General features: G+C 46.5%; 1 protein-coding gene across 2 annotated transcripts in view; it reads left to right on the top strand.

Moving 5' to 3' along the window:
* Positions 1 to 1,384, top strand: part of AGPAT3 (1-acylglycerol-3-phosphate O-acyltransferase 3) — a 315,407-nt gene extending 314,023 nt beyond the window's left edge. For both annotated transcript variants that reach the window (XM_088530661.1, XM_088530660.1), the window contains 2 exons: positions 327 to 525; positions 1,140 to 1,384. In XM_088530661.1, the coding sequence (XP_088386787.1) occupies positions 327 to 525; positions 1,140 to 1,228 (288 nt within the window). In that variant the 3' untranslated portion in view covers positions 1,229 to 1,384. The remainder of the gene's footprint in view (positions 1 to 326; positions 526 to 1,139) is intronic.
* The last annotated feature ends 11,889 nt before the right edge of the window (positions 1,385 to 13,273 follow it).

A 13,273-nucleotide genomic window follows, 5' to 3' on the forward strand; every position in this document is an offset into this window, starting at 1 on the left:
CCAGCCATGGGGCAGGCAGTGTCTGAATTGGTGTCTGGCCGGAAACTGCCCCCACTTCCTAAGAAATTAATAGAAAAGGTGGAGGCACTAGGTAGTGGAGAGACTGGTGGTGTTTCAGCTTCTGACTGTGGCCAAGTTTCCCTTTAAAGGGCTTAATAGGGTGGCCTTGGCAGGAGGTGGAAATGCCCAAGGAAGTGACAGCAGATGGCAGTGGCTGCCGAGTGCTCTCTCAGACAGAGACCTTCTGCTGTCCTGGGGCGCACTGCTCTTGGATTGTTTTGTGCAACACGATGAGCATGTTCTTGTCCATCCTCTCTTTCACGTAGGATGCTTTGCAAGAGATGTATAATCAAGAAGGCGTTTTCCCTGGCCAGCAGTTTAAACCTCCTAGAAGACCGTGGACTCTCCTAAACTTTCTCTTCTGGGCCACAGTTCTCCTGTCTCCTCTCTTCACATTCGGCTTTGGAGTTTTTGCAAGTGGATCACCTCTTCTTATCCTTGCGTTCCTGGGATTTGTTGGAGCAGGTAAGAAAAGCTGAGGGGAAGATGCTAAGCCCAGAGGGACAAGGTGGGATGCATTATCTTTGATAAGTTGAGGGGGTCAATTAATATGAATGGAATTTGCAGAAAAATATTTGGATAAAAATTGAGGGTCTAGTCCCTAGACTTGTTGTCTTATGTAGCATTCTGAGTGTTTGGAAAGCTTTAATTGAGACAGATTCACCTTTATATCTTGGCTATATCTTTTGGAATGAATAGGGATGAATACTCTTGCAGCCCTATATCATGATACAAGAAGGAGAACACGCTCTTACTGCACATCCTGTCAGTGATTTAAAAAAAAGAAACAGGTCGGAGGGAAAGCAAAAAAAAAAAAAAAAAAAAAAAAAAAAAAAAAAAAAGAAGAGGTTTCCAGGCTTTCCAGTACAGTTAATCAGAGAATTAATGATATTTTTAAATCTAGATCGTCATCCTCTTTTGGTAACATCTGACCTGTGTGTAATCAGTGGGTGATCTGTAGACACTGCTGCTTTCAAATTTTGGATAACTTGTATATGTTCTGCTTGTGTGGTTGTGTGCAACTTCCTGAATCTTGTAATGGCTTTAATGTGCCTCCCATTTTTCTGTTGTATTTTAAGCTTCCTTTGGAGTTCGTAGACTGATAGGAGTAACTGAAATAGAAAAAGGCTCCAGCTATGGCAACCAAGAATTCAAGAAAAAGGAGTAACTGACAGCTGCAGTTCAGCACATGTAACCAGACTGTGGTATCCAATTAACTTCAGTTACAAAACAACAACAACAACAAAAACACTTAGAAACTATCTTTTTCTTAATAACTGATGACTAATATTAATGAATAAAACTTGAGCCAAGAATGAAGAAGTTGGAGGCATCAACTGAAGTGAAAGCATCAACTTTCTGCCTGTTTAAGGATTACTGTAGTCAAGCTATGGCAAAAAATATGGAGGAAAAAAGAAACTAATTTTTCTTGCTTTGGGGTCGTAGGGGTGGGAGGGGTAGAAGGGGGTACTGGACATGGCCATGTGCATCTTCAGATGACTGAACACACTGGTTTCTCTCAAGAGCTCTACGCCTGCTTTTACAACAGGAGCCACTGAATGTTTCCTCTTGCTAAAGCCAACATAATGTTTGTTGATTTCCGACTTTTTTTATCAATGCTCCAGAGGAAAAAAAAATCCCTTAAATTAATTGACAGGTATTGTCTGTTAGTGTCATTTTGGAAGGGCTGCATTGTCGTCGCTACAGGTGAACTCCTATTTGTATGTTACGCTGACACTTCCTCACTTTCAGGCAACATCTCACAACTCCTGTAATGAGAGAGACTAGAGCAGCTAGTGGAGTTTGGATGGGAGCAGCACCTCACTGACGGCATTTTCTGCGGAGCAGATTCACTAGTATTAAAATGGTATAAAATTCTCATCATATCTCCTGCCAGCTGCTCGAGGCTCAGGTTCAGCTCAACATACCACTTTGGTCTTGAGTGTTGTTTGCCCTGCTTTGTGTCATACATGTATGTAACTGAATCTGGTTGGACTTGTTTTCTGAATTAATGGTGACCGTGGGATTTGGAGTTGTGCAAAGAAGGAAATTTATTCAATTGTCCTGATGTTTCCTCCTTTTGTTTCTGCTCATGTCTGTCCTCACCAAAGTCCCATTCAAGGAATCTCCCTCAGTAAACTGGGAGGCAGCAGCAGACACTTGCACAGTAGTTGTCAAAAAGCCGTCTTCTACTCGACGTACCTCTAAAAGGAGAGATTGGTAGCAATCAGAGTTCAAATGCTGGCAGCTTTCAAGGAGAGTTTTGACATTGATTCAGGTGGGGACAGGATCTTACCCTGTGTGCTCTACCAATAGGCTGTGCTGCACTTTTTATCTGGTTGTGCTTTAGTTGTTAATGTGAAGTACATTGCAAGGTGAGCCATACTATTAAGCACTAGAGTAAGTTTGGGATCTCTTCAGGGATTTTAAATAACTTTAGTTTTGCTTGTTTATTTTCAGATTTTGTTTTTTCACTGAAGATTAGAGGTCAGAATTGTGATGTACCTTTGTACATTTTTTTTTTCTCTCCAAACGCACATTTTGAGATGTTGTAGATTGCTGCTGTATACGTAGCTGGGGAATTATTTGCAGACAGATGGAGACTACCGATACATTCAGATCTGAAGGCCAAATTCTGCATTTAGCCACATGCAAAAGCTGGTGAAAGGGGTTGCAGATCTACAGCTGAGTGCAGAAGCTGACCCGCAAGGTCTGTCGTTTTAACCCAGCTGCCACTAGACTATTTATCTCACTTTTGTAAAGAACAGATCTTATCAAAGCACTGACCATTATTTTCATCTTTGCTCTAGTAACCAAGATAGGAGAGTAATAATTTACCTTTTCATATTTACTCTTAACTCTTGGAATGTAACCTCTTCTCCCACAGGTTGCTCTTTGTTTTTAAACATTGGAAGAGTAATTTTGTAACTTAGAAAAATATTTTACTTTGGGTCATTAATCACTGTTCTGTCATGCACTTGGTTTTTCTTTGGTGTCTTTTCAACAAGGAGATTTGAAGGATTTGTTCTGTGTTGTGTGTCTTCTGTTAGACCCATCCCAGCATTTGAGCAGCAGCCTCGGTGTTAGCATATCGTGCTTTTCACCCCCAAAACTCTGCCCTCAGCCCCAGGGTACGAAACTCTTAAATGTCGCTGGAATTTGGCATATTCCTTGGAAATTGAGAACAGAGCCTGGCCATGAATTTGTTTTCCTTACCGGATGTTTTTGCACTCTCCTGAAACACACAGTTATATTTCCAAATGCTGATACGGAGAACTCTCCAATATTCTTTTTTGTTTTGATCAGAGGACCAAAACCAGTGAGTGTTTTTTTTTTTTTCCCCTCTTTTATTACATAATTCATTAGTGGGTTTAATTCCTGCATGGTAGAAAGATGTTACAAATGTTGTATTCTTGCTTTCTGAAGGTGATAATGAATATATGGAATTGGTACTGGTTTAGCAAAACAAAGCTTGCAAAGCAAGCTGACTGCAGGCTATGTTTTTACACTTACCTTTTCTGCAGCATATTGAGGCGCCCGACAAGAACTTCGCAAAATAAGATCCTCAATGTCAAGAAGAGGGGAAATGTTTAAGGGGGAAGGAAACTAGTAGCCTTTCTCTTTACGGGATTCTTTTCTCCTCTTAGTGCATGCAACTCCCTCTTAGGAATTGTGGGATTAGTGCACATACATCAAGGGTAGAATAGTCAACATTTCATATTTTCTTATAGTCACCGCATTTGTTTTCGAAAATGTAATAAATATCATTTGCTTAAATTTTGCTCTTCTAAGCAGACATATCAGTAACCATTTGGAAAACTGAAATAATACAGCAGTGCACAAAACAGTATGAAAACAGTACAAATATCTTCATTTTGAGTTTCATCTCATGAAATTGAATTTTTATACACATATAAATATATATACACACATACACAGAGTATGTATAAATTAACGTGATGGGAAATAGCTGAAGTTAATGTAACTAATGAAGACTAGCAGGTGGCTTAGATGGGGAAAGTGAGCATAGATTTTATATCTTACGCTATTTTCTTCTGTTGAATAGCTCATAGCTTGTATATTTGACTACCAAGCCCTCCAAGAGCAATAATAAACAAAAATATATCATGTTTTCTGTCTTTGCTTTTCAACCATGCTGTCTGTCAGTTTAATAAAACTCAGTGCTATAGGAGCATCTCCACCTTTCAAACCTTTCATTTATTGCTTGGGTGTTTAGGTTAAGCACCATGTTCTTGGTTATGGACTTGCAAGCTCCCCTTCCTGGAGCTCCGCGTCGGCTCAGAAGCCGCGTGGTTTTGCAGACTGACTATGGACAAGCCCTCCTCACCCTGGCAGCTGTATCGTTGTTGCGAACAACAGTGAGGTCGCTCTCAAAGCGGGATGTGCAATTCCAAGGTAGCATCGTGGTGACCTGCATCCACCTTGCTAAGAACCTGTGGTCAGAGCTCTCAGCTTCATGTAAACTGTTAGGAAGGCAGGAAAAGATGATGCTGAAGAAGGATATGTGATATGTCCGGATAACCGGTATCCAGAGGTGCAGACTCAATAGGAATTACCACTCTCTGTTGCTCACTGTGGGCTAAATGTGCTCCTACGGTGGACTTTGTGTTACCAAGTATTTGCCTTGGGCGCAAAGCGCGTGAGCGATGATCCTTTGCTCTGCTTTCACTTACCTTGAAGGGCTCTGCGCTTAACTGCTGACCAATGAATATGACTACTACCCGTGTCCTAATTGCCTGGTGTTCACAGAAAAAGTGATTGTGTGTGCCCGCTTCTTCTGTGGGATGCCTCTTGTCTCCATCTCCTCCTGTCTATGTACTTGCTCGCCTGGATTTTCTGCGTGTTGTTCAGTTGCGACCGCACTGTGGGAGCATGGAGCTTTCCAGCCCGGCCTCCCCGAAGCTGCCTCGTGTTGCCTGAGCTTCTGTCCTCCCACGCTTCAGCACTGGCTGAGGGGTCTGGTAGGTCTGAAGCGACACAGTTGGGTTTGAGTCTACTGGTAGCACATCCATGCTGCTACCGAGCACACGTGTGTTAGGGACCAAGTCCTACCCCGGCCTGCTTGCTGGTGCCACATCAGTGTCTGCTAGCAGGGTTCTCCCTGGCAGCGAGGACACCACTTGGAGGCAGTTAGTGCATGGGGTTCACTGCCACTTGGAATACCTCGCTAGCAGGTGGTCAGTGTGCATTTAATATCTGATGAGGGCACTGTTCCTGTCTGGAACCTCCCTCAGAGCTGTTTTCATTTCAAGCACTTTTTGCTTAAAGGGTAGAGTAGAAGGCTTTATTATTTATTTTTTTTAAGCTGAGTTCACACTACAGAGTAAGCAGAGTGTGAATATTACCACACTTCAATCTGAAGCAGGTTCTGGCCCCTCGGAGAAGCAGTTACTGAGCAGGTCTAAGGCCAAGGGGGGCAGATTCAGCCCAAGTGTGTTTCACTCAAGTGCTGCAGCCCAGCGCAGTGGAAAGGGGGAAAATCCACTCCTAGGTTCACTCTGAAAACAGGATGCAGCCCTGGGGCTCGCAGTGTCTCCTGGATGGCTCGGCAGCGAGGCCGCTCGGTGCCAAGTTGGGTTCACAGCAGCGGCCGGCCCGTGTCCTGGTCTGCACCCGTTCCTGGATGGCCATCCCCGTGGTCAGGCCGAGCGTGTGCTCGGCTGCCGCCCGCCTTCCCCGTGAGGCCTGTGGCCCCGGGGGGCGGCCCCAGGGCCGCCGGTGCTGTGCGAGGCGGGCGCGTGAGGCGGTAACAGGCCGCGCTGCGCCTCGCGTGGCTGAAAGGAGGGACACGCGGCTGCTGCCGCCTTCCTGCCCCGAGAGGCTGCAGTAACTGCCAGGAGCTTCACAGGGGAGTCCTGGGCACGTACGTGGGCAGGCAGGCTCTGCTCCCCAGTGTGAATGTGACCCTCTTTGGCCGCCCACAGGGCAACGCTGGCCGCGGTCATCTGCTTGGGCTCAGACCTGGTCATGAAGGACCTGTCTCCTTGCTACACATGGCAGCTTTCACTCTGCTGCGCTGCTTCCTCATCTTTGTCCTGAAAAATAGTTTATCTGACTTTCCTCAGCAATCTCTCTACCACCATCCTCGTGGATTTATTTTTTTTCAACCTGCTATCATGTTGAAGGAGAAGTCAGTGTAAGGGTTCTATGCGGTGCTTGCTACCCACTAGAAAATAGCATGAAAATATCCCACCCTTTTACGAATCGGGAAGACAGTGAATTGTTATCCATAATGTAAACATCGTGTTTCTTTTATCACTAGCCTATCTAAGTTTATAGAACACTACCTTTATTTTTCTTTAAAACACTATATCTGTAGTTGCAAGCTACTCTGATTCTTAGAAACTTGGAAAAAGCAGTTTGTTCACTTGAACATTTCAGAGTACTTGGGTGAGGTTGATGGTGCATATCTGAGAAGCTTTACCAACTCCACTAGCAGATGAAGCATTAAAAAAAACCCCAACAACTTTCTAAGTAAATCTAATGCGAGAAGGGAGGGAGGATGGGCAGCACAGGTTGATTAGGAATGAAATCTGGTTTTCCAAGGCATGAAACGCTTGTACAGACCTCATTTCTCATACGCATCTGTGCACCCCGATGGCCTCTACCTGCTTAGGTTACTTCGCTTCAGCTGTGTCCGAGCTGCAAGTCGGGACGCCTGAAGGGCGCCCGGCACCTTCCTCGGTCCCAACGAACACCAGCAAGTGCTGCAGCGTTAGTGGAACCACCTCCCGAGAGCACTGACCGCCCTGACCCGGCCCATCGCCACAGCCTTCAACCGTGGCGGCTGGCGGGAAGTGCAAGCGCCACGTTCTCAGTGTTAGCCAAATCTAATGAGTGATAAAACTCTCTACAGGGTATGCATTTATTGTGCATGTGTATATATTTTTGTACGTTTTTACGGTTGTTTCCTACGCTTGATTTTATGACGTTCAGAAGAAGAAAAAAAAGCGTCCGAATCTGGTAAAACCTACTACTGAGAAAAAAAGAAACCACTGTCACCTACCATAGTTTCTAAACTAAAAGGAATGTGCCCCAAATGAATACACAGATTTACAGTGCTATGCAAATATTATTTTGTAAGTTGTCTCTTAAATTTTGCTTAAGTAGTCTAAGCTGTTTTTACTGGGCTTTGAGAAAATGATTAATACAAAAGACTCGTCTTGTAAAATAAACTAGCTTTGGCTGTGTGAGAATACTGTATGTTAGAATCTCATTCGTGCTTTCAGCTGCTTATTTTGACTGTTTGTAAGTGAATTTGGCACGGATTCTCTTTTTCTTTCAATTGTGCTTAAATGAAAAAGAACTACTGCCAACATCTGGTCTGCTGCAATGTTACTTAATCAGTAGCTCATGCGAATGGGAGATCTGCGGCCTTCTTGTTTTTGCCAGTGATTGTTCGGAACTAAACACACTCTAAGGGCTATTTCCTTTTCACTTTATTTGATTTCCATTTGTGCTGCAACGTGATCGGTGCAAGGCCCCGTGGCTGCAGCGATGCTCTAGGCCGATCGTATCGCTGAGGCTGGGGCCAAGCCAGTAAACGTGTCATGAAGAACTGTGGAGGGAGGGTGCACATGAGCTGAGCGTTCATAGTAACAATATATCTTTACTGGAGAATCTTCCAAAGTAACTGCAAAGCTCTGTACGATCCGAGAAGCTGAGAGTCCAGCAGGGGAAGCTGGTTGTACAAATAGATGCTGCAGATTAAATCAGTTTTTACATCTGACCTCTTTCCTGTTTCTGCTTTTCACTGGAACATACAGGACCTTCCCAGCAACTCAGCTCTGCTCTGCACCTGCATTCCCACCTGGAAGCAAACCGGGACTTTCGTTCCCCTTCTCCTGGGTTTGGCCAAAGGGGGCCCAGCCAACCTTGGGCTCCCCAGCTTATACCCCAGCTACGTTTCTGGCCTGTTTGTGTGACGCTTCTTTAGCTGTTTGGTGTTGAGATAATGCTGCCCTCCTTGCTGGTATCTGTGCCTATGGAAAGTACCTGTGATGATGCTTTGTTCCTCCGTCATCCTTCGGCTAAGCTGCAAGGGCCGAGTTTGGGCTCGTGCCGGGTTCTCCCCTCGCTGCTCCCCGGCTCCCTGCGTGCTGTGCCTCGAGCCAGCACTAGCGCGGGGCCGCACAGACAGAGCAGTTTGGTGGCGGGCTGGGCTCTGTTCCCGAGGTTTTTGTCAGTGCCGGATAATACAGGATGAATCTCGTTAACAGGGTATGACCTTTCCCCCATCTGCGCAAAGGCCGGCAGGCACCAAGCGGAGCCGGCGGCCGCAGGGCCCCGCTCTTCCCTGCTGTGCCCCACAGAAATGGAGCTGTGGCTGCTCAGGGAGCCGAGCGGGACCCAGTGCCTGCGGGACGGGTGCCTTGGAGGAGGAGGGAAACATCCGCTCTGTGGGGGCGGAGCACGATGTGATGGGACCCTGACTGCATCATGGTGACTTCTATGTTATGGGGGTTTTGCATGTGTCCTCTTTTTGTACTGAAGCGCAGCAGGAAGTTGCAGGGGCCCTTCCTAGCCTCCCCAGTTAAGAGGATTCTTATATATTTCACAGCAGTTATCACTTCAATATACCCAGAGGAAACAGCTTGGATGTAGTATCCCCCACACAAGACTCCCTCGGATGCTACGCTGGGGGTGTTGTCCGTGTTCCCCACCTCCCGTCTGTTTCGTGCTGTTAGGTGGTAAGATGCTCCTCTGGGGTTGCACTTCCCGCCTCCCTCCTCTCCCTTGGCCTCCACACAGAAAGCTCGGGCTAGGCCGGCGCTATTTCCTCGCTGCTTCCAGCTTTGGAAGGAAACCCGTGGTCGGCTCCAGGCGCTGGTCTCCCACACGCGTCCTCAGAGCTCGTTTGGAGCCACCCGATGTCCCGGCCTGAGGGGGGGCGGCAGCAGAGTTACCCAGTGTTTGTAGCAGCCGTTATTTCCCTCCTTTAGATCCAATCCTTTATTATGGCATCGTCTATTCTGTTCTGCAATCCAAGCACAAGGAGGAGGGGTCATTTACAGTTGGGTTTACTGATTTTTCTAAAACTTACTGAACTGGGAATAGCAAGGTAGTAACTCAGAGTATTTTTATAACATTTTTTTCCCTTGTGTCTGTCTGAGCACTTCTAAAGCTAGCAAACACTAGCAAACCCCATAATTCATCTCAAAATTAAGCATTGCCTGGTTAAGCTCTGCCTAACTTTGACCAGGTATAACAAAGGGAGCGTTGCAATATATACACAGACAACCCCCCAAATTTATATGGGACTAGGAACAGGATAAAGAGCTTTGTGTTATTTTTAATGATTTCTGCTAAGAGTAAGTACAGTTCCCATGCCAGCCCCACCTCTCCCAGATCTGCTCTGTGAATGCCGCAGATCTGTGATCAAGTGATTTTGTGCTGAATCCTTCTGCAGTGTTAGTAATTTGTAAAGCATTACTATGCTGGTACAGGTCTGGTACAGGTATGGGGCCTTTCTTCCCTGATAAACCTTCCAAAAATACAGTTTAAAAAATGAAAGCAAAGAGCTTATTTGCAGAGATATCAGTACTTTGGAGTTAGGAAGCAACTTTCTGATAGCAAACTAATCCGCAGACCGCTGTGAGGAGTAAGCAGGAGCCTTCTAAATTTCCATTCTAAATATAAGGCATTTGACTAGAAGCAATAACCTGAGTGTGCGTAACAGATGCACAAGGCTCCATAGCGGGACTGGGCAGTGTTTGCCAACCAGCTAAACGGCGTTTGCACAGCATGTGGAAACCTGCTCCACAGAGCAACTACTTTACCTTTAAAAGCTCTTATGAAGGGATTAGATTTTTCTCTAGGCCACGTGCAGTTTTGCACAAGGATTACAAGTGCATTTCAAGGGTCATTTTCTGCGTGGGCACCTAGCGATAAGCCACAGTTTGTGCTTGATCTGCTCTTGTACATACATCATGACAATTTTGTAAGAAACTCAGAAATTTTGGTGCATCAACTGACATATTTTTCACAATATTGCAGCAGCTACGGCACATATGCTGTGTCTGGATCCAGCTTGGGCTGCTCGGTCTTGTTTCACTCGCTGTTCTGGTGCCTCCAGCCACGCTGCTCCTTGCAGCTCCCCTTCATCCCGGAGGAAGAACCGCAGTGGGAATGAGCCTGGAGAACGTGCCTCCCTCTTGGCCCTACCCTGGAATCTGGGGCAGAAATCCTACTGGGCAGCAGTAAAGAAGGGCGGTAAAAGGATCCCTTGACTCTGATGCCTTTGCTGTTTTCCTTCGTTCACCGTGGCTTGTGGTCTGAACTGCCTTTCTTTTTCATCTGGCTGCTGTGGGGCAGCATTTGCAAAAGCTCCCTTTAGCAGTGGCCCAGGTGCCCCGTGACATCTCCCGTATTTACTTGTCTTGTGAAATAATCCAGAGCAGCCCTGTGATTGCTCCGGTTGTGAGGAAAACAGGTAGGAGAGAGAAACGAGGCAGCCTGAGAACACTCAGGCACAGGCCTCCCCCCATGCCGGCTGCAGCGCAGCACAAGCTCCGCAGGTATTTTCAGGAAAACGCTATTTCTTTTCTTGTTCCCTTCAGCGCAAAGCTGTTCAAAGGCAGGGAAGTGCTGCACACTGCTATTCCTAACCTCTTAATTTGTCTCTGGCCCAATTACACAGCAGACATGAGAATTTTGAGGTGCATCATTTAATTGTAGACTTCCTCAGTGAGCTGGTCAGGTTGCTGACTGCGCCACAGTGAGAGCAGCCCCTCCTGCTGGGTCTTCTCTCTGCTTAAAGCAAAAAATTTAAGTGAAATTCACTTATGCTTGCAACTGTTTACAAACCTGAGGTGGTGCTAGGCCACAACCTGCAGTTTCTAGCATGTTTCCCACACTTTTGTGAACCAAATGCCGAATTATCCATGAATAGGCTTCCCTGCGGAAGGGTATTCCAAGCTACGTGTCCTCTAGTTTATTGCTTAACAGCACTGCAAAATCAGGCAAGACTCTCCACAGAGCAAATGTAACAAGAAATGTTCTGTTCGATTCCTGAGGAAGCCTGTCAAATTTCAGAGTGCTGAGTAATGACAGTAATAATGAAAATTAATGAAAAAAAAAATCATGGCTGTGCTGTGAAAAGCTCAAAATCTGACTTTCAACCTGATATCACCAAACAAGGAGAAAAGAGGAGGGACTGTGAAAAGGGTGGTACTGTGGGAAATGCAGATACTCAGCTTTCAACATGCAACATTAATTCTTCAAAATTAGTAAACCCCTTGATCCTGCTTAATAAGGCTTGATCCTGCTGCTTTCCTGTTCCTTATAAGACTGTTGTTCCCCAAAACACCTTTGTGTCCTCATGTTTCACCTGGAGAAAAACCTACTGGAAGCAGTGTTTTGAAAAGGGAAACGTAATTTCACAATATTTTTAGTTAAGTCAGGTACCTATAGGAGCCATTTTTTACAAATATTACAAATAACCTTCAACATCACATAAGACAGTATTTTTCAACATGGATTTTTTTCTAGAACATAAAATTGTAAAAAGTCTGGTATTATTAGATGTCAAATCACCAGATTCAAGTGTTGCTTTCTCAGAATCCCACTAATTCCATTAATAGCAAGTCTCTGTTTTTAAGTTTAATGGAAGAAGGGTCTGTCAAGCCACGCTGACCACGTGCCTCCAGCTGGTGTGGGAAAGCCGCAGGATGTAGGACAACTTAAGGGGAAAAGGAGCCTGGATAAAGCAAATACAGAAAAATAAAAAGATCCTGCTTCCCAGCCCTGCTCCCCCATGTGCACGCCGTCGGGAACAGGCATCTCCAGAGAGTGATTCCTCGCTCCTGCGTATTTAGGTAGGATTAATTCTGGAAGATGCCCAATATCGGTATAAGCCCTCCCAATGGTGGCCTGGTCTCTTCCCTGGCATCCGTGTTTTCCCCTCTGGCTGGGAAAGTGCAAGCTGGTTTGTGGTGGTTTCCAGAATGGAGGACAAGGCTGCCAGGCTGCCAGCACCCTCTGCCTTTAGTCTCGGCACGATTTACTGAGCAGAACATGGTGGCGGCTACGTGTTTGGCCCTGGAGCTTTCCCCTTCAGAAAATACCCCTTAACATGATGAGTTTATTGGCACTACGTCCAGTTCAGCCCATGATGGCAACTAGGACATGCACAAAGGTCTCCAGAGAGATCAGCAGTGGGAAAACTGCCTCCTACGGCCGACAGAGCATCTCTGCAGGCGGGAGAGGAGCACAGAGCGGGGCCCGCAGGCCTGAGGCGCCCGCGCTGCCAAGCGGCTCTGCGGGACGCGGCCCAGCGGCCTGCGGAGCTTCGAGGGCACAAGGGAAGCGCCCTGCGCGCGGGGCACCCTCCACACGGGCTTGTAGGGCTGCAACAAGCCAGCGTGACAGGGACTGGCGTGAACGGCCGTTACGGGGACGGCAGACCTTCTCCAACTGCCAAGGGAGGCTCATGTGGAAGCGCGCTGGGCTGTTCCGCAGCCACGAGGCGCAGGCGAGACGCGCTGCGTGCGCTGAGCTGGAGCCCCCGGTTTTGGGTGAGGGGCATTTGCTCAGAGCGGGGTTGGTCCCATGCCAGACTGGGGCAGACCAACAAGGAAAAAAAACGCCAGGATGACACGGAAAACACCAGGATGTGTGTGGCACCCGTGGCGGACGCCGGCACATGCGCCGTTCCCTGGGGCTATGCAGGCTTTTACTGGCAACCGTAGGAGCAGCACTCGGCCTATCTAAATTAAATACTGCCTATAATAGAACATGAATTATTCTGGCTAACTTCAGTGCGATAATACGGTTAGGGAGAACAAACTGCTTTGAAGCAATACTTTTTTTTTCTTACTCTCAGAGGGCTCTCTCATAAAGGAACCTCTGGAGCTACTATTGGCTCTGGGAATTTCAAAGGATCAGGCACCTAACTTCCTCCTTGTGCTAATGGGAGTCAAGTGTGGAATTCCTTCGGGCCCCTTTGGGATCCAGCATGGATTCAGAAGCAGCGCCCAACATGTTGCTGCACCCAAACATACCTTTCTAGTTGCTGCGACAGAAGGGAAGATTTACAAAACCAAGTCACCCATCAGAGGTAAGCAGCTCTTGTTCACTTGCAAGAAGAAACCTTTGCTCATTTACCAATCTCTCTTTTTTTATTTTTACTTTTTTCCCAAGCTTACTCTTAGCTCAACTCCAGTTTGGCATTTAGAGCACGGCTCATGGTACC

The sequence above is a fragment of the Tinamus guttatus genome, unplaced genomic scaffold (assembly GCF_059628265.1).
Source record: "Tinamus guttatus ecotype Peru unplaced genomic scaffold, ASM5962826v1 Tinamus_guttatus_pri_ptg000384l, whole genome shotgun sequence".
NCBI classification, from domain to species: domain Eukaryota; kingdom Metazoa; phylum Chordata; class Aves; order Tinamiformes; family Tinamidae; genus Tinamus; species Tinamus guttatus.